The 21,354-nt window shown below is 39.8% G+C and overlaps 2 protein-coding genes and 1 long non-coding RNA gene across 8 annotated transcripts in view; 1 reads left to right on the top strand and 2 right to left on the bottom strand.

The window, feature by feature from the left end:
• The window catches only part of Fkbp59 (FK506-binding protein 59kD), a 139,733-nt gene that overhangs the window by 54,030 nt on the left and 64,349 nt on the right, over positions 1–21,354 (top strand). The window lies entirely within an intron of this gene.
• The window catches only part of LOC117985859 (adenomatous polyposis coli protein-like), an 83,441-nt gene continuing 62,376 nt past the window's right edge, over positions 290–21,354 (bottom strand). For 5 of the 6 annotated variants that reach the window (XM_069501317.1, XM_069501314.1, XM_069501312.1 and 2 more), the window contains 10 exons: positions 20,852–21,047; positions 19,976–20,103; positions 18,392–18,513; positions 17,183–17,283; positions 15,733–15,779; positions 13,964–14,076; positions 12,405–12,470; positions 9,132–9,211; positions 8,529–8,623; positions 290–7,809 (listed from right to left, as the gene is read on the bottom strand). In XM_069501317.1, coding sequence (XP_069357418.1) covers positions 3,569–7,809; positions 8,529–8,623; positions 9,132–9,211; positions 12,405–12,470; positions 13,964–14,076; positions 15,733–15,779; positions 17,183–17,283; positions 18,392–18,513; positions 19,976–20,103; positions 20,852–21,047 — 5,189 coding nt within the window. In that variant the 3' untranslated portion in view covers positions 290–3,568. The remainder of the gene's footprint in view (positions 7,810–8,528; positions 8,624–9,131; positions 9,212–12,404; positions 12,471–13,963; positions 14,077–15,732; positions 15,780–17,182; positions 17,284–18,391; positions 18,514–19,975; positions 20,104–20,851; positions 21,048–21,354) is intronic. The other variant, XM_069501316.1, reaches the window with a different exon arrangement.
• Positions 9,493–11,414, bottom strand: LOC138402889 (uncharacterized). Its single transcript, XR_011237222.1, has 3 exons — positions 11,200–11,414; positions 10,653–10,874; positions 9,493–10,273 (listed from the first exon to the last, which is right to left on the bottom strand). It is a non-coding gene; the product is annotated as an uncharacterized lncRNA (long non-coding RNA).

Consider the following 21,354-nt stretch of genomic DNA (forward strand, 5'->3'; position numbering starts at 1 on the left):
GGGATCACCTTAAAACGTAATCTCAAGTATAACGCGTAAAATTTAACTTTTTGTGTCAAACATGTCAAAAGTATGATTTTAAAGGTCAACCGTACTTTAGACATGCCAATTGACGCATAAAGTTAAAATGGCGCGTGAGGAGTCATTTATTACAGACAATACCTACGTAACGAGTAAATTATGCACTCGGACAGAAAGTTGTGTATTGTACTTAGTGGCAGTTCGAAATTTTTCTAATAAAATAACATAAGAATATTATGGGATTGGATATGAAAATAAAAACAAAATGTTGCGGTAAATTCCATTTATTACCATCAAATTACGCACCTTATCAACTAATCATGGTTTAGCTAAAACTCGCTTGTCAGAACTACCACTATCATAAGTAATACAACCGAAAAGTAACTATTCATACTTAAACCCACTAGGATCAATGATGCTAAACAGTGGAATAGCGCTTATCGGAAGATACGGAACATTTTACATACTTCAGTATGTAAAAATCGGGGTAACTTTGACAGTCTAATCAACGGTATTAGCACAACCCCGACACTGAACACGCGAACTGATTTAATTACCTTTTTTTTTATTTGGGGGAGGAAAAGATCCCTACGGACTTTGCCTGCTGGCAGGGTGTGTCCGACTCGCACGGACTAAAATAACCTCCCCATGCCTACCAAGGTGAGCACGGAACTGCGTAAGCATTACTTCGTGCTGTGCTATAATTACCTATTACTACTACCGGAACACCGGCCTGTCCGCGCACCATTTGTGTACTCCAAAATAATTATTTGAATTAATATAAAAAGCGTTCTTGTTAATGAATTTCAGAAATAAAAACAAAAACCCGATATTATCGTCGACAGTCACAGTTGCCCCGATTGAGCGCAATGCAAAAATAAATCTAGTTGGTACCTACTAAAGTAGTTGAGAATAGAGATTTAAAAAAAAAATACTATTATAAAAGAGCGTAATTTGTTAATAGTGTCAATTCTGTTGAATACAAAACTTTAATCAACTAAAATTATGGGACTAAATTCAAGTAGTTTCTTTCAATTTTCCAACAGTGGAAATGATTGAACCACGATTAGTTAGACGATTCAGTTCAAAAAGTTTTGTGTACAATAAAATTGATACTATTGTACATTAAACGAAAATTCGATATAACAAAGCTTAGCGCACATTTAAGATCACGCAACGTACAAGTACGTTTCGCACAAGCAATTTTAATTCTGTCCATCCATATTCCATACCAATATTATAAATAGGCGTGTCTGTCTGTCTGTTATATTTTCATGACTTTCACTTAACCGATTTTTTTACTTGAATTTCGGTTCTTATAGAGATAGCTTGCATCCTGGATACAGGCTACCTTTTATCCCGGAAAATCAAACTTAGCACGGCATTTTTAGAAACTTAAATCCACGCGGACGCAATCCTTATTGTATAATGTGAAGCTACGCGATTTCATAATGTGCGCTTAGCGTAATCACTTCATTTAGTTATATTATTAAGGATATAATATTTGCGACATAATATGGTTTAAAAGTAGGAAAAAATCCTTACAAATAAATCTCTCAAGAAATACAAGGTGAGGCAGAATATACTCTGTTCATATCAGTCTGTTACACTTTACCGTTCAATTGACGCTTTTACAAACCGGGGCAAATACCTACCTACACTAAAACTTGTATAGCGGCTGAATAGTTACACACCGATTTCTCTCTTTCTATCATTAGTAACTTAAAATTTTAAAAAGAAGAGTCTACACTAATATTATAAAAGAGTTGTAAGTTTGGATATGGGGGGGTTTCCGCATCTGCCTAAAGCACTGAATGTTATTCCGAATGGTGTGATCCGATTTCTTTGGTACATATTGATTACGTCCTTTGAATTTTCATTTCATTAATTGCTGGTGTGCATAGATGTACGCATAGCTTAATCCTAGCAATTGATTTAAAAAAAAAATCGGAAACTACAGAATCAAAATGTAGAGAAGCCAGTTTATATTTGGAGCAACGTAATGATATTCTATGCAAAGCCTTCCGCTAAAAATTCATAAGCCAAATCCACTACCTCGCTTATTAATTCTAACATTGAAACTGACTAGACGTAAAAAATTACGACATAACACACTATGTCATCATTTTATACTCCGAAGCGGTGTGACGTTGCCTTTATTTTATTACTATAATATTATGCTGAACGCATATTACAACACGCGACTTAACAAAACGTTTTGCAGCACTAACAAAAAAACTGCGTCATTAGTACGATGTCATTAGTGCTTATAGTGTATTTTGAGAAACGCACTCGCCATATTTGCTCTATATGTCAACTGTCATGTCTATAGTACGATTTTAGTACGGGATTTTAGACCTTAATATATAAGTTTAAAGTTTAAACTATACTTTTGATATGACAGTTGACACATAGAGCAAAAATGGCGAGTGCGTTCTCAAAATGTATGCATTATATTCCGTTTATCCACCTAAAACAGCCACCCTAAGGTGTTTACTTAGAAACGTATGACCTTTTGTCCACCTTATTGTTGGAATTTGTATATTGTTTTTTAGTCCGGCGTGGATGGTTTCCTATGGATAAACGGAATACGCCGAGAAAAGCGCTGCGTTCGGTGTCTTGTAATATGCGATCAGTTTTATGAATATTTATTATGAAAAATATACAAAAATGTGTGTATATGGTAACCTTAACAGCTAGGTTGAGAGCTTATTATTTACAATGGAAACCGAATTTGAAATACCATAGTATAACGAATTGTACGGATGAAAAGCTCATGTTTTCATACCATAAATTCTCAAGATTTAAAAAAAAAAACATTTTTTTTATTATTAAGACAATAATGTTTTGTTACCTTTAAAACATGTCTGTTTATTTTTAACATACAAAAAAATTGTGACGTTTTCTCAAAAAATTATGCTTACGTTACATACGTACCTACTGATTATTTGTTTATTTAATTTAATATTAAGACAATAATAATATTATAATTTCGTCCCACAAGTTAAATAAATGCAACAGATATACACAAAGTAAATAATAAAACAGAAAAAGTACCGTTCACTAAACTCATTTTTGTGTTATACTTACTTACATGAAAGAAAATCAATACATTTTCCTTTTACATAAACATAAAACATAATAATCATATCATTGAAATATGGAATAAACGTGCAAAATCGAATTCATATAAAAAATTAGTCAATTTTCAGTGAACTATCGACATTACACAAATAGTTGCATCATTAAGATAATAAGTTACAATTAAATCCATGCTTATAGTAAATCAATAAAAAGACGGAACTAAATCAAAACCACCTAATTCCGTCGATTACTGAAATAATAAAGTTTAAAGAATTCTCTGTTGGTTTTTAATTTGTTACACCCATATTTTTACAATACGTAAATCATTATTGAAAAACATTTTTTCTTTGTCTATTTATCTTTCTGTTTTTCCATATCACTCATATATGACAAGACAACCCCTAATTCGGGACGGCCACAAATTCCATCAAACTGTTTCATATCATTGGTTCATTGGATCAGTTCACGAAGTGACTTGTCCGCTTCCTTTCCTTAGGAATCCTCTCGTGGGTTTCTTATTGACATTAGTTTGGCTTGTGGTTTTGCTTACCGTCGATTTTGGTCTCAAACTTGGAATCTGCGACACCCTGATACCGATGGCAGACTTTTGCTTCGTCGCCGTAGAGACCGGCTGCTTCGGTTGACCTTCGAAAGTTGAACTTCGGATAAGTTTCGGTGTTTCAGTCTTGTCGCTTTCGATAAACACTTTTTTGTCACTTTTGGCTGGTAATTTCTTTGTTTGCTCGACTCTCTTCCATAGATTTGCGATTTTGCTCTCGACGTCTTTCGTTTTGGAAGACGATATAGAATTTACGCTTGAAGTGCTCCCTTGTCTGGATCCACGAGCGAGTATTATAGTTTTCCCACTGTCGTTGCTTTGCAAACTTTGATTTGAAGCGGAGTTTTTCATTGTAGGTTCTGAATTGCGTTTGGAAGTACTCTGCTTGGGTGATTTGGTAGTTTTACTAGTTGAGGGTCGGGAGCGATTGAACTGTGGAAGTCTGGAGGGGGAAATGTTGGGTCCAGCTTTTGTGGGCGAGCTCGCTATTCCAACACGCGTGCTCGTCTTTTTATCGGGTATCGGCAGATCTTTAGTCGGTACACAGCTCTCTTCCTTTGTAAACGTTCCCTGTCTTACTAAAGGTACAGGTTTTGTTGGAGCTGATGGAATAGTCATAGGTTTTTGAGCAAGCTTCGATGGTGACTTATTCGGTGCGGTTTTCTTAGGCGAAGTATTGAGGCTAGTTTTGGCTGCTGGTGGCAGTTTGCTGGGTGGTTTGGCACTAGAGTGAGCTTTAGAGGAACTGGGAGACGGCCTTAATGTCGTCATGCTCGATTTTGGCGAGGTTTTTGTTAGAGGTGTTAGTGGTTTTTTTGGGCTCGGAGCAGTTCTCCTATACGGTGAAACGTACATAGCTTTCTTTCTCCCTCTCACCACTTTTGGTGCTTCGTGTTCTTTTTCACCTGATTCGTTTGAGTCTAAACTCTCGTCTCGCCTTTCGGGTTTGATAATCTTTGGTTTCGGCCTCGAAGTAGGTGTCTCTGAATCGGATTCCGAGTGAACCTTATCTTCAGAATTGCTGTCGCCTTCGTAGCTTGCGAAATCACTGCTACTCGGATGCTGACTCTTGTCCGACTGTAGAGCTCGTCGGTACGACGCCGTCATTTCGATATTCTTCAGATTGTTCACGACGCACATGTCCACGGCCGCTGGACTTTCTATGACGGGTAAGTAAGTTCTAAAACTTTTCGTATACGTTTTTAGCTGTGCAGAATTGAGTTCAAAGTCATCTTCGTTGTGGCCGCTGTCCACGTCTCTGAAGACATCATCGCTGTGTCTATCGTCGAGGATTTGCTGATGATTCAATTCGTTCGAAGATAAACTGTCGTATCCTGTCGTCGTCTCGACGTTTTCAAAGTTCGCATCCTTAGTGACAAACGTCGGAGAAGGTGGGATGTCCTCGCTCAAAGTTCTCGTTCTAAACCTTTCCGCGTCTTCCATGCGTCTTTGCTTTAAAGTCTTTTTCGCAGCCAAGCGCTGTTTTAAACTCTCAATATGAGGATTAGGCTTGTCTGTAGACTGAGACGACTCCTGGGAACTCAGAATGTTTTGTATATCGACCGTTTGAGTTTGATATCGAGCTCTATCTTCCATTCGTCTCTGTTTCGCGCTGAGTCGTCTCTTCAATTTTGGTTCAGAAGTCACTTTAACATAGTCATCTGACTTATCGCTCTCCGATTTAGTCCACGTCATAAATGCATCCGTCTCGGCCTTTATAACTACATCACTCTCTGATACCGTGTCTGTGATAGTGTATGTTTGATATCTATGCTTGGCTGCCATTCTTTTTTCTTTTGGTGTCAGATATTTCGAGTCCCTTTGTCTCTTCGGTGTGGATTCCACGCTGCTTATGTCTGAAGGGAGAGGCGTGCAGGTTTCAGATCCAGAGGGAATGTCGGTTATTACGTTTAGAGTATTCGATACGCAATCGTCGTAGATTTGATGCGCTGTGGTCGGTTCGTTTTCTAGCGTGGATTCCGCCATTTCGTCGAATAAGGATGGAGGGTTAACTTTGTCCAAATCGTGGAAGACGCTTGTGAAAGTAGTGCAAAGGGGAAAATCTTGCACGGGTTGTTTGAAATCGAATATAATTGGCGTCTTATTATCTCTCGTTTCGACCACCTCGGAAACTAAACTCGACACTGAGACCATGCTTCCATTCATGTCGATATGTTCCATTTCGGAAGGCGGCTTGACGTTGTCGAGGAAACTCAGAGAAAGACTGTCCAGATGTTCCGAACTCCCTTGGTTCATGGAATTGCTCAGAGCTCGTTTCACCATTAAAGCTACAGGTAACGATTTCTTTCGACTCTTCTGGGATTTTTTCGATGTCTGCGATTGCGATTCGTCCCAATGCCCAGAGGCACTCAGGGACAACAAACTACCTAAATTGGAAGGTGGTTTGACGTTATCTAAATCTATCGAAGTCAGAGAAGTGACGCTATTCTCCATAGTAAATTGAGCGTTCTTTAACTGAGCCGCTAATCTTGCGGCTTCCTTTTCTATAGCGGAAGACATTATGGAGTCAAACTTCGGTTCACCGTCATCTACGAGCGACGTGAAACTCGGTTCGGGAATGTTGTCTAGCAACATTTTGTCGTCTAGCTTTCCATCGACGCTTGTAACTAGATCTCCATCGAGTTTATCTGTCAAATCGAGTTTAGAGAATAGTTTTGGACCCTCAGACTTTTCTAATAAGTCTGGGAGTGCCATAGCGGCGTCAACTATCTCGCTTCTCAAAGATGACACCATATGAACTGAACCGCTTATAGTTGGGAAGGTCACGTCATCAGGACAAGTGTTTTCGTTCCAAGTATCGTGATCATGATCGTTACTTTTCTTGGACAGATCGTCAAGGTTTAGACTATCTGTACACTTTATATCAGTCCATTCTAATTTGTGTTTGTTTTTCCTAGTCAGCGTAGCCGCGTCATAATCTTTAGGCTTGTCTTCCTCATCACTCCAAGAACCATCTAGAACGTCGGCGTACGATTCATTGGATCTATTTAGCTCGTCCCGTTCTGATTCGACGGTTGTATTACAGGATTTAGGAGCTAAGCATTCGTTGGAATGATCTAATTCGTTGCTGTCGGATTCTAGTGTAGTGTTCCCCGAATCGACAGTCGCCATTTCATTGGAGCGGTCGAATATCGATACGTTGGAGTCGTTGAGGGTTATTTCTATCGTGGTATCGATAGCGGAGTCGTGATCAGAGCCAGTGCTGCCTCGCGCGTTGTCGGCGCGCGCGTCTGCGGCCGCGAGAACCGCAGACGGCGCCGGAACGTTTTTTGACTGATTTTTCTGATTCCCCCCCTCCCCGGGTTTAATTTCCCCCGCTCCCCGCGCGATTACCTCCTCTAATATAGCCCTGTCTTTACTGTACTCCTCCCCAACCATTTTATCTAACGCTCCTTGATGTGGTTTGGCATTATTACGTCGCCTACGATGGGATTCTCTAATTTCTAATCTATCGTCACTCCTTACTCTTAATTTTTCATCTCTCTTTTTCGGTTGGGGTTTGGACATACCCATACGTACGCACCTTTCGAACACCTCCTTATCGGTCGATCCGAAAGAGTCATTACTTAATGAACTTAGTGAGTTGCTTCTTTCTAATCGCCTTGGGTCGTCGATTCTAGCGGGTAAACTCGGAGGGCCGTCGTCATAGAATCGCGAATGGTTTCTATATCTAGAATGATGCATGGAAGTTTCTCCATGGTAGGAATAAGGTGATCTTGTGACAGCAAATTCTTGGTCCAACTTCTTAACTTTGCTCGTAGTTTTGATGTTATAGGCGCCCGAAGCGAGATTCTTCTCGAACTCTGGGTCTCGTATTTTGGAGCCGCGATGGGCAATCTTGTCGCTTCTGTCCAGCGACTTGTGATGTCTGCCCTGTCTGGTGGACTCTGGTTTCCGTTCTACGGAGTGCGCCTTACCTTTGGTGTCGAGACTGAACTCTGCTCTCGGGTTGACGCTCGAGAGGCCAGCTTTGACGGTTTCCTCGAAGATCTCCCGATCAGTAGACCCGAAGGAGTCCAGGCTGAGGGAGCTGAGAGAGTCGTTTCTTATGAGATGTTGCGCGGTGGGCAGCTTCGGTCTGTCGCGGTGCGTTTTTTCTAATTGCCGACTTTCGTGTCTTCGTCCTGCAACAAATGTAAACAACATATTAAAAAGGACGAAATCTGATTATTTTATAGCATATTGCTTATAATGACAACAGAAAAAATTGTGTTTATTTTGTTCCATAATCCACACGACACATCAGGTAACAATGGGAGATTAATTCGAAAACAATCGAATTATTCGATAACAATTGAACATTCGATTGATTGACTTTCGATTCTGGAACGATTTGCATCTGATTCTGATGCAACCAAGCGCTAGTCTACAAAAAAAATGAATCGAAAATCGAAAGCAAATTACACATTTGCTTTCGATTTTAATTTCGAATTTAAATCAACTTACAAGTTGATTTAAATTTTCGATTTATTAGCTCGTAGATTTAACAAATAATGTGGCTAATTCCTTTGTACACAATCTCTAAACTAAACTAAAATATCACGTCTAAATCTATTGCTATCCCTTTCATAATGTTGCTTGCGGAAAAGGAAAGCACTAGATTTAGACCTGTTAATTTAATTTAGTTTAGAGATTGTGTACTAGAGAATCGGCCCCATTGAAACATTTTAATTTTTTTGCACCTCAAGGAACGCAAGCATGGAGCATAAAACTCTAATTGCGATTTTCATTCAATTCGATTGTTTTTTGTGAAAACGAATAAATCGACAATCGATTGTTCAATCGTTCGATTCAGTTGTTATTTGCAACAGTCGCCCATCGCTAACGTAGGGTGTCAACGTACCTTCCACTAGCGGATGGTCCTCCATCGGGGGCGGTCGGGGCGGCGCCTCGGGGTGCCGCACCTTGGGCGGCAGCGGCGGCGGCAGGGGACTGCTGCTGAAAAACAAATTAATGTATGTAACCATCTCTTGGTCACGTTTTTTTTAAATAGAGACGGCGAGCAAACGAGCAGGCGCGTGATTACCGCCGCCCATGAACATTTGCAGCACCAGAGGAATTGCCGATACGTTGCCGGCCTTTCATGAATTTGTTGGTCCGCCCCTTGAATAACCCCATGTTGTAATCTAGTGGAAACACCGCCGATGGGAGTTGATTCCCATTTCACGTGACATTCACGTTGATGACTATATTTGGCGTCTCACTCACTGAGATCTGTTCAATAGACGTGCGTATAGACGTATCGATGGCTGCGTCACCATCAGGTACAGTACGCGGCCGAAAGTAATGTACATCGACCTTTAGAAGGAGATAGCAAATTTGTAGAGCACTGTCTCATAGGTATGAGTGACAGAGACAATGCTCTACAACACCGAAAGGTCATTAAAGGCCGATGTACATCACTTTCGGCTGCGTACTGTGCGAATATAAGCGAGGGTAAGTATACCTTTCTCTAACATTCCTGCTGAAGTCGTGAGGCATCATCACCGTCTCCGTGGACGAGCGCAAGTATGGCGGCAGTGATCTCTGCAACAGGTGAACAAATAATTGATGTCATTTATCACGAATATAGCGTTTAAACTATCGTGAGTGGTGTCCATTATAATATAAAAATGAATCACTAAATGTGTTGCTGATCGCAAATCTCAAGAACAGCTGAACCGATTTCGCTAATTCTTTTTTTATAATATTCCTTGAAGTACGAGGATGGTTTTTACGAAGAGAAAAATTTAAAAAATTTGAATAGACTGCTAGGCGGAACGAAGTTCGCCAGGGCAGCTAGTTATAAATATAACTATACCCCACGGAACAGAAAGAACAGTGGAAGTGCAATTCACCAAAATTACTATAGGAACCGCTGTCGCCAAACTCATACAAATATACCGATAGTCATATATTGCACTACAAAGAAACAAATCATTTGATTTGTCGTTTAAGTTTAGTCAAAACTAGCCTACGTCACAGATTTGGAAATAAACCCTGACGCTCTAGAAATAAGATTTATTTTGCTTTAGCGGAAGAACGTATTTACGAGCTATAGTCACACTCACGTCACACTAGATTCAATTGTCCAATTAATTCCGCTACTTGACCATAGATGGCGGTATTCTAATTAGTAGCAATTATAAACTTAATTACTTTAAACATATGGTTGACATTTGCGTGATCGGTCGATTTTTTTTCCTCCTCAGTTAAGGCTGCACCACGTAGCTCAATGAATTACCTATCGATATCGATAGATACTCGTTATTTTGTTCATTCGCAAAAATAAAATTAAAAAAGGTAATTATAAAATTGAATAAAAGTGCTGGTATGTATGCATGCCTTTTACAAGTATGCACAATAAATACTGCAACGTATGAAAATAGATAAATTTTATTTATTGCCCTTGAAATAAAACATATTTGTTAAGAAACTGGCGTTTCGAAAGTCTTATTTTTAATTTTAATAAATGGTGTATGCGAACATTTATGTATATATTTTTCAACTATTGCCTTCATCAAATCGGTAACGTGATTAGACGCAGGAATCTCCGAATCACTTTGTCTTTTTGAAGAACCTGGAGTGACCACATTTATCATTTTGTGGCTGAAACCAAAATTAAATTTTGAGAATAAATCCGTACTAATATTATAAATGCGAAAGTGTGTCTGTCTGTCTGTCTGTCTGCTAGCTTTTCACGGCTCAACCGATCAACCGTTTTTGATGAAATTTGGTACAGAGATAGCTTGCATCCCGGGAAAGGACATAGGAAGTTGAAAACTTTCCAACAGGATTTTTAAAAACCTAAATCCACGCGGACGAAGTCGCGGGCATCATCTAGTACCTATATAAAAATGAATAGGAGAAAAATTAATTAGTGTGTTTATGAATTAAATTTGATATTTAGTCAGTCAATCTTCATACAAAAATATAACTAAGAGGTGTGTTGTTTTGTATTATAATATCAAGTATTTTCAATACTTACTGAAAGTAATAAAATAAAACAAGGTTATTTGATTAAAAGACTTAACGATTTTCATTGATGGAAGCGCAGTAGGTTTCGTATATCTATATCCTTTATTTGATATTATAAAATCGACTTCTAAAAAAATGTTCAGAGCATATCATGCTTGATTTGGTTGGCATCCAATTAACTCTACCCGTTGCATCTATCCATTTCTCTTTGATGCTTGCATCTTTGGGAAACCTAAAAATATTTTAAATGAAGGTTAGAGGAACTACTGATGTCTATTTAGTGATCAATGCAACGTCTCACTCATTAATAAATTATAATTATTGCGTTACTATTTATTTATATCCTTGTATCGATATCAATCGATAAATTCAATATTCTACTTGGCCACATCACTATTTGAGTAGCGAACACGGAGCGAAGTACTTTCGGAATAGAATCAATCCAAAATAAACTTTATCTTAATTGTTTAAGGTTGATTTTGACTAACCGTTCTATTAAATATTAGTAAATTGAAATAAATTAAGATTTTATAGAAAACAATGAAAATCGTACTTACCGATGATACGAAACACCTCCATTTTTAAGATTTTTTCTCCTACTATCATTTTTACACTCCAAAACGGAACAGTAACATTGCTAGGGCAATATGAATTTGTCGCGAGACTACCAACTCCACGCGATGTTAGAACGCGACTGGGATCAGTTTTACGTAACTACGCTTAATTGTGGCACGCGTGCCACGCCTACTTAGCACTTCCACTGTTTTTTCTGTTCCGTGCTATACCCTATCCGTGGAAAGAAGTTAGTAAAGCGCTCTCTCTGTTACGTCCCATAGAGACAAACACCATTTTGAGCTTCCAACCAAGGGTTTTTTTAAATAGAGATAGCAAGCAAACGAGCAGGCGGGTCACCTGTACCCGTAGTACAAGATTTTACGTCTCACCAAACCAAACCAAATTCGAGAGTCGAAATACTTCCGCGTTACAGTAAAATGGACCTAAACAGCCTTGAATTGAAGTCAAATATTCAATGCCACTGATTTTAATTTCGCAATGTTTCCGCTTGGAGCGCTGGCTGTAGAAGTGTAGACAAACTTGAGCTTTAAAACAAGGCGTTTAAGATCCAGTTTACTGTAACGCGGAAGTATTTCGACTCTCGAATTTGGTTTGGTTTGGTGAGACGTAAAATCTTGTACTACGGGTACTGATGTTAAGAAATTACCACCGCCCATGAATATTTGCAGCACCAGAGGAACTGCCGATACGTTGCCGGCCTTTCAGGAATTTGTTGGTTCGCCCCTTGAATAACCCCATGTTGTAATCTAAAGGGAACAGGGAGTTGATTCCACAGTTTGCATGTGTCTTCCAACATCTATCGGTTTTTCGAACTATGTGTCCTGCCCATTGCCAATTCACCTTCGCCTCCCGCTGAGCCATGTCGGTTACACTAGTTTTCCTACGGATCTCTCCATTTCTGATTTGATTTCATGTAAGTGTTAGAAGTGAACTCACCATCTTCTATATATAAAATGAATCGTCTGAATGTGTTGCTGATCGCAAATCTCGAGAACAGCTGAACCGATTTCGCTAATTCTTTTTTTACAATATTCCTTGAAGTACCTACGAGGATGGTTCTTACGGAGAGAAAAATTAAAAAAAATTTGAATCGACTGTTAGGCGGTACGAAGTTCGCCGGGGCAGCAGCTAGTTACTTATATATGGTAAAAACTGAAAAAAATAGATATAGATAGCAACAACTCACATAGACGTCGTCTCTAAACGGATTCACAGAAGACACATCGGACGGGGGTCCCTTGTTTTTTACTACCTGTAATAAGAAATATAAATTGTTTTATAACATTCATATTATGGCTTTTTAATCAATTTCAAAGAAAGGATTCCTCTGGTGCTGCAAATGTTCATGGGCGGCGGTAATCACTTAACATCAGGTTAACGCCTGCTCGTTTGCTGGCTATATCTATTAAAAAAAAAAAAAAATGGAGGAGGTTCTCAATGCGACTGTTTTTTTTACTACGCCAATAGGCTACTTGACTCATATCTAATTCCGTCCAATAAATGATTATTTATTATAGTATTTTGCTTAAGACAACGAAATATATCAATAACAATTATTAAAAACGCAGGATGGATATATAAATACAATTTAAAAAAATACAGTTTTTATTTTTATTTGAAACGCAGAAAACGCTGTCAGCCATTATGTGACGTCATTAATATGTAAACAAAGAAATGTCATCCCTATGTCACGCGGGGACTAACGTAGTATCCATATATATAAAATTTAGAGTCCTGACTAACTTATACATCAACGCACAGCCTAAACATCTAAACAGCTGGTTCTAGATACATGAAATTTTGTGCGTGTGTTCTTTGTAGGTAAAGAGAAGGTATCCACTAGGAAAGGATTTTTTGAAATTCCACCCCTGAGTGGGTTAAATGGAGGTTTGAAATTTATGAAGTCCACGCGGGCGAAGTCACGTGCATAAGCTAGTTTTTATATATTTCTAAAAACTCATAGTAATCGTAAAAAAATATCGTTTTCTCTTTATAAATTGAATAAGTTATTAAGTAAGACTTACAACAAAGTGATCTTTGCAAAAATAAATTTGGGTTGAAGTCGTTAGTCATATAGGATAGGATCCCTTTAAGCAAGTCTTTGCGTGTTACGTATATTTATTTCACTGGGCACTCTAATCCACAACTTTCCTGTGGTCTTTATCGATGCGTTTTTTACATTCTCGGATGATACAATAACGATAATTACTATATTTTTCATGTAAACTAGTATAGAAGTCATGTTTATTAAACTTTGGGAGGTTATGCTGTTGTTTACAAATGCATGACGTCAAAGCACAGATAATCTATCGGCCAAACATGGCCGACAGTGTTTTCACGTGGCTAAGAAAAATATATTTTTAAATTAAAGTTTTACGGTTTTTAGGGCGCAAAAAAATATAGTGTTAATTTTTTTGATATAATAGGACAAATATTAACCATTTAAGACCAACTTAAAAAAAGTGTCAAGTAGCCTATTATAAACCAACTAGCTTATGCTCGCGACATCGTGCGCGCGGACTACACAAATTTTAAACACCTATTTCAACCCCTTAGGGGTTGAATTTTTAAAAACCATTTCTTAGCGGATGCCTACGTCATAATAGCTATCTGCATGCCAAATTTCAGCCCGATCAATAGTTTGAGCTGTGCGTTGATAGATCAGTCAGTCAGTCACCTTTTCCTTTTATTTATTTAAGATTCACAGAGCTGGTCGTGAATATTATACGTAAATCATCAGTATACCTGCATGATGCCTTTCTGTATGCATTGCTGTAGGAGCTCCCTGTCGCTCGCCGCATCGCTGTCCGAAGAGTGAATCCCACCCGTGGACTCCCACTCGCCGCACGAGTCTGCTCCTGTGTTAACACAACACTTATCAACTCAGCTCAACCCGGCCTTATGAGAAGGGCGCAGTCCACAGTCTACCACGCCAGCCAATTGCCGATTATTATTAGACTTCACACACCTTTGTGAACATTATGGAACCTCTCAGGTAAGGTTTCCTCACGGTTTCCTTTTGTGTTGTAACGTTGTCTCATACAAAATAGGAATTAATATGAACGAGCGGAACCCGCAAGCATCTAACGCCGGGCGACGGTTTTCTGAATCATTCGACGCGCGGACCTGCGGCCAGCGGTGCGTGTACTCATAGCGTGCTGCGGGCGATCTTTTCGAAGTTACCTACTTAAAGTTCTTTTTTGTTGTGCTCCTATCGGAACCCGTAAAGGGTTCACGGATAGGAATTCTACGGACTGAAGTTCACTATTGGAGTTTCCCCGGAACCTGAGTCCGCGGGGGCGTCTCCATCGGAGCTTCCGGATTCCTGCTCCTTGTGTGGTGTTGCGTGCCTACTGCCGTGACCCTCCTACCCTGAGGACCTCCGTGCCTGGACCTGAGCGTGCCGGAAGGACCCTAGCTACGCGCGTCAGGCCAGTCACTCGTTACTAGCTCAATTCTGCGGTGTAGTTGAGTTGATTAAAGGCAATTGATTCACGACCCTGGTCTTTTCTTCACTCTCCTCACTACCTGTGAACCTACCCCGTCACAGTAAGCATTGTGGAGTAAGTTTAATTGAAAGAAAGAAAGAAAAGACGTTTATTTTCCAGTCTGTGCCACACGTCACATCTTATAACTGAGATCTGGTTATTCCGGTGCTTCTTCCACCTTAACATTAATTAACCTGAGCATTAAGCCCAACGTGCTTCAAGCAAAAGATCCTTCTTTCCACGCACAAGCAAACTGTGGAGCCAACTCCCATCGGCGGTGTTCCCACTAGATTACAACATGGGGTTATTCAAGGGGCGGACCAACAAGTTCCTAAAAGGCCGGCAACGCATCGGCGTTTCCTCTGGTGTTGCAAATGTTCATTGGCGGCGGTAATCACTTAACATCAGGTGACCCGCCTGCTCGTTTGCTCGCTATATCTATTTAAAGAAAAGGGCCGGAATAAACTGTCATGTGTGGCACAACCCGAAAAAGGGTCTTACCTCAGCATAAGGCCCAGTATCCACCTAAGCGGAGAGGAGAGGAGATGCGTTCAATCGACCAATCACATTCAAAATAGATGACGTGAATTGTCATCTTTTAAAAATCGGATTGGTTTACTGTACACATCTCTTCTCCGCTCCGCTGAGGTGGATACTGGGCCTTATGCTGTATGCCTTGATGCACAAGAACATACAGCGCTGGGATTTGGATGATGCCTACGTCAAAAATAAATTATTTCTTAGTAGCTATTGAATAGCAGATCTTCCAAAAGTCAGACAATACGCAGAGAAACTTCCAGCTTTTATAAAATAACGCAGGTCTGGCACGCACTGGCTTTTAGGCCCAGTATCCACCTAAGCGGAGAGGAGAAGAGATGCGTTCAATCCAATCACGTTCAAAATAGATAACGTTAAATTATCACGTCATCTTTTAATAATCGGATTGGTGTACTGTACACATCTCTTCTCCGCTCCGCTCCGCTTAAGTGGACACTGGGCCTTAGTCCATTAGTTTTAACAGCTCACCTTTGCTATCGTTGCCTTCATTCGCTGCAGGTAAATCCGGTGGGGAACTGAAATAATAACATACTAAACTTAGTGAAATTGAGGCTAATAGGCTGCACATTGCTAAAGTTAGTCAGTCAGTCAGTTTATCCTTGACTGCGATTTCACTTGGTGGCAAGTGATAATGCGGTCTAAGATGGAAGTGTGCTAACTTGGATGAGGTACGGCAGTTTTTTTATTTTTTTTTATTTTCTTTGTTTTTTTTATTCATGTAAACTTTTTAAAAGTGCTTATGAATAGTCAGGTAGTTTTAATTTACCACTGGTTCGGAATGCCGTTAAACCCATACCCTTTGTCAAATTCCAGTACGAAGCCGCATAGAGTATTTCTACACAGCATTGTACCGGAACGATAAATCGTTTGGCGGCACGGCTTTGCCAGTAGAGTGGTAACTAGCCACGGCCGTATCCTTCAACTAGCAAACACTGCAAGTATCTTCCTAATATTATAAATGCGAAACTATGTTTGTTCATCTTTCAATCATACAGCAGCGGAGCAACGGATCGACTAGATTTTTCACGTAGATATAGTTCAAGACCTAAAGAGTGACAAAGCACAGGCTATTTTTAACCGACTTCAAAAAAAGGAGGAGGTTCTCAATTCGTCTGCATCTTTTTTTTATTTTTTTATTTTTTATGTATGTTACCTGATTACTCGAAGACGCCTGGACCGATTTTGAAAATTCTCTTTTTGTTTGAAAGGGTATACTTCAAAGTTGGTCCCATTTAAATTTGGTGAAGATTTGATGAACATCTTCGAAGATAGATAATGGAACCCCTCAACGGATAAGAGTAAATTGCTCGCGATCAGTGTAATAGCTTAGTAAACAGTAGATTTTTGACCAGGCATAGCATATTTTAATACCATGGGGCCACTAAAAATTGTGAAATAATTTAATTTATTACCGAATATATTATGTATACAAGAGTTAATATAGTTCCATATAATATAGTGCCGGTGCCAATTAGCTTTAGCTGCGCGAATCGTCTAGAATTCATATTTTTATGAGACTCCACAATGGCACCTCATTGGCACCGACCCCAAAAAGTATTATTATGGAACTATATTAACTCTTGTATACATAATATATTCAGTAATAAATTAAATTATTTTTCAATTTTTAGTGTTTGTGTATCGAAGTCGGTTTTTATTTTTTTTGTAATTTTTTATTATTATTCCGGAAAATCAAACAGTTACCACGGGATTTTTAAAAACTTATATCCACCCGAACGAAGTCGCGGGTATCAGCTACTTTGATATCAAGTGGCACATACCAGAGTTCAAGCCAGGGTATGCATTTAGGTATGAACTTATTTTACGGCAGGTTATAATGAAAAATAAGCATTGATTTCTTACAATGAGGGTAAGCAGTGCGTTTATGCTTCTATGAGCTGCACGCCACTGCACATACCTGATGTCAACATCTTGGGAACTGTTGGGTAGGTCTTCAAGCGGTGTGGAGTTGACTTCAGAGTTGGTTTCCTTGTTTGTGTCCTCTAGTAGCAAGGGTAGCTGAAAAGTAACACTATTTTTAAAACAAATTTATATTTTAAAAAAATGACGACCTCCCTGGCGCAGTGGTGAGCGCTGTGGTCTTAATAGTAGGAGGTCCCGGGTTCGATTCCTGGCAGGGGTTTGGAATTTTATAATTTCTAAACTTCTGGTCTGGTCTGGTGGGAGGCTTCGGCCGTGGCTAGTTACCACCCTACCGGCAAAGCCGTGCCGCCAAGCGATTTAGCGTTCCGGTACGATGCCGTGTAGAAACCAAAGGGGTATGGGTTTAATAAAAACTGCCATACCCCTTCCAGGTTAGCCCGCTATCATCTTAGACCGCATCATCACTTACCACCAGGTGAGATTGCAGTCAAGGGCTAACTTGTATCTGAATAAAAAAAATAAAAAAAAATATTAAAACAACCTGAACAACAAGAACCTGTTCTGTGAAAACTTCGTTAGTATCGTTGTGATTTGAAACTCGATGAAACGAAAAACCGACACTAAAAAGATACAAACGCAAACTATAAGTCCCGCAAATTGCTACTGCGCGTGGCCGCCATGTTAGTACCGTCAGCACTAGACTGAAGTCTCGAGCTAATGGTATATTTTTATTACGGCTGACGTCAAAATGACGTCATTTCGATGTTAATGAGACATGGTTTCAGCGCTATAGCAATTTGCGGGACTTATACACATTATAACTGACATACTGACAGACATACTGTATGGAATCTTTACTTAAATTGTTATCCCCTTTGTAACTCTGATATCTGTACGGAATTTGCATGCAGTGTTTACTTTTAAATGATTTAACATAGTTGTGCATGATAGTTATTATAGTTAGTAAGTTTTATGTTAAAATCGCTAGTAAACCATTCAATAAAAAAATAAAAAAAAATAACTTGCGAGAATGTAATAGAATACATTGTACAGTGTTTCGTAGTCTTTCGTATTATTTTATACTTTATTAGTTACCTTAAGCCTCTCGTGTGCGAAGTCTGCCGATCCATACTTGGCCAGCTTGGTCAGCCATAGGCCAGCCTATGACCAAAACCTAAGAGGAGATCCATGCTCAGTAGTGAGTCGACGATGGGTTGATCATGATGTTGATGGTATTCCGTACCTTAGGCTCGTCGTTGATAGTGAGGCTCGACAAGCTGGTGTTGGCCGAGAACTGCGCGGGAGTGTGCTCCACTACGAACTGCGATGTGCGCTCCTCAAACACCGATATATTACGGCTCTCCACTGGAAAACAGGCAAAAACAAATATTTTATTCATTCATCGGTGCTGAACTGGTTTTTTAAACAAACGGGCTGTAGTTTTTACAGCTCCAAGGGAGCGTTCCTCAGCAATAAGCAATAAACTTGGACAAAACAAAGATAATGTTCAATCAACACGTTGTCCCGTCACCGATGAGCGTCGAAAATGTTGGCATCGAAATAGGCTAGTTGACACTTTTTTTAAGTAGGTCTTAAATGGTTAATATTTGTCCTATTAGATCAAAAAAATTAACACTATATTTTTTTGCGCCCTAAAAACCGTAAAACTTTAATTTAAAAATATATTTTTCTTAGACAGGTGAAAACACTGTCGGCCATGTTTGGCCGATAGATTATCTGTGCTCTGACGTCATGCATTTGTAAACAACAGCATAACCTCCCAAAGTTTAATAAACATGACTTCTATACTAGTTTACATGAAAAATATAGTAACTATCGTTATTGTATCATCCGAGAATGTAAAAAAAGTAGATAATTTAAAGTCCTGACAAACTTTTACGGACTTTAAATTTTATATAATATATGGATACTACGTTAGTCCACGCGTGACATAGGGATGACATTTCTTTGTTTACATATTTAATGACGTCACATCATGGCTGACAGCGTTTTCTGCGTTTCAAATAAAAATGAAAATTGTATTTTTTTTAATTGGATTTATATATCCATCCTGCGTTTTTAATAATTGTTATTGATATATTTCGTTGTCTTAAGCAAAATACTATAATAAATGATCATTTATTGGACGAAATTAGATATGAGTCAAGTAGCCTATTGTTTCACAATACAATTACCTTGGCCAAACAATTCAATTAGGCAGAAGCAATTTCGACGAGGAAGCCAACAGAAGAATTCGGCTAGGTTGGGCAGCTTTTGGGAAATTGAGTCAAGTCTTCTCATCGTCAATTCCTCAGTGCCTCAAGACGAAAGTCTTTAACCAGTGTGTTCTTCCCGTCCTCACCTATGGTGCTGAAACGTGGACACTAACAAACGGCCTTGTCCACAAACTCAAAGTCGCTCAGCGAGCTATGGAGAGGGCTATGTTAGGAGTTTCCTTGAGGGACAAGATCCGAAATGAGGAGATCCGCAGGAGAACCAAGGTCACTGACATAGCCCAAACTATTAGCAAGCTGAAGTGGCAGTGGGCAGGTCATGCCTGTCGTAGAGGCGATGGCCGTTGGAGCCGGAAAGTCCTTGAGTGGAGACCGCGTTTAAGCAAGCGTAGTGTGGGACGCCCTCCAGCACGATGGACCGACGATATAAAGAGGCTGGCGGGAAGTGGCTGGATGAGGAATGCTGAGGACCGGGTGTGGTGGCGCTCTTTAGGGAAGGCCTATGTCCAACAGTGGACTTCCACAGGCTGATGATGATGAAGTAGCAATATGATGCATAGAAGGTTGATTTCCATGATTGGAATGTAACGTACCCAGCGGCGGCGTGGTGGGCACGGTCCGTACCACGACGGGCGCGTGCCTCGAGCGCGGGGACAGCGGCACGCTCTGTCCGGGCGAGTCCGGGATCTCACTCGGCGATATACAGCCGGACGTCAGCCGACTGAAATAACGGATTATTTTGAAAAATCTGCGTTTCATACATCTTTTAGAGCCTCAATAGCTCAACGGGTAAAGGAGTGGACTGAAAACCGAATGGTCGACGGTTCAAACCCCGTCCGTTGCACTATTGTCGTACCTACTCCTAGCACAAGCTTGACGCTTAGTTGGAGGGGAAAGGGGAATATTAGTCATTTAACATGGCTAATATTCTTTTAAAAAAAAAAAAAAAAAAACTTGTATTTTCTGTAAGGTGAGGAGTTGTATGTGGTGAATCCGTCAGTACGCTCAGGGTTCTAACAAGAATCATTCGCTTCCCTCGTTATTCAACTATACGTAGCTAGTACAAACAGCTACACAAGTTTTCTACACAACATAAAGATAAACAACACTAAAATCTGACTACTATTTCTAAAAACACAAAACAGGTGTAAGAATTGCCGATAGATGAAACAAAAAGTACAAAATTTCAGCTCAACCGGCTGCTCGATTGCGGTAGAATGACAGCTACAATGTCACGACCGCAATCACCTCTGATTGGTTGACGCTCGCTCACTATTGGCTACAATGTACTGTTGCAACAAGAATACCACAAATTCAGCCAATCATAACAATTGCGTTTGTAATGATGATTGACGCAGGTTTTAATCGACCCACTGGTTAACGTTGTATGAACGCATAGGTAACGAACAGACAGACAAACAGCAAACGTCAACTTTTATGTACATATTACTGATCCTCTTCCATCTTACCTAACTTCAGACACAATGGATCCCTGGTCGTCTTGTTGCGAGCACTCAGGTAGGGAGCCCAAAGAGCTCGAGCGCGAGAACATGAGCGGAGTGTCCTCTATGAACCGCTGAGGTGATGACGTGCGCGCGGACGCCGCGCCAGACGTCTCTTGTGCAATGGACACGGGCTCTTGGGCGAATGTTACCGCTTTTGACCCTAAAAATGTAAAAATGTAAAAATGTCTTAGTGACAAAATCTCTGGTGAGGAAACATCATCGCAATTCATTGCCGTGCTACTACTGAACACGAGTCTCCTCCTTGAAACAGAACCACCAGAACCAGAGGTGGTTTTAGGCCACCACGCTAGCCAATTGCGGATTGGCAGACTTCACACACTTTTAAGAATACAGAACTTTCAGGGTTTTCAGGAAGTTTTTCTTCACCATTAAATCAACTGATATGTTATCGCAACGCAAATACTTGAAAGTTAGAGGTGTGCCTGAGATCAAACATCCGGAAGAAA

This window comes from Maniola hyperantus, chromosome 10 (assembly GCF_902806685.2).
Source record: "Maniola hyperantus chromosome 10, iAphHyp1.2, whole genome shotgun sequence".
Lineage (NCBI taxonomy): Eukaryota > Metazoa > Arthropoda > Insecta > Lepidoptera > Nymphalidae > Maniola > Maniola hyperantus.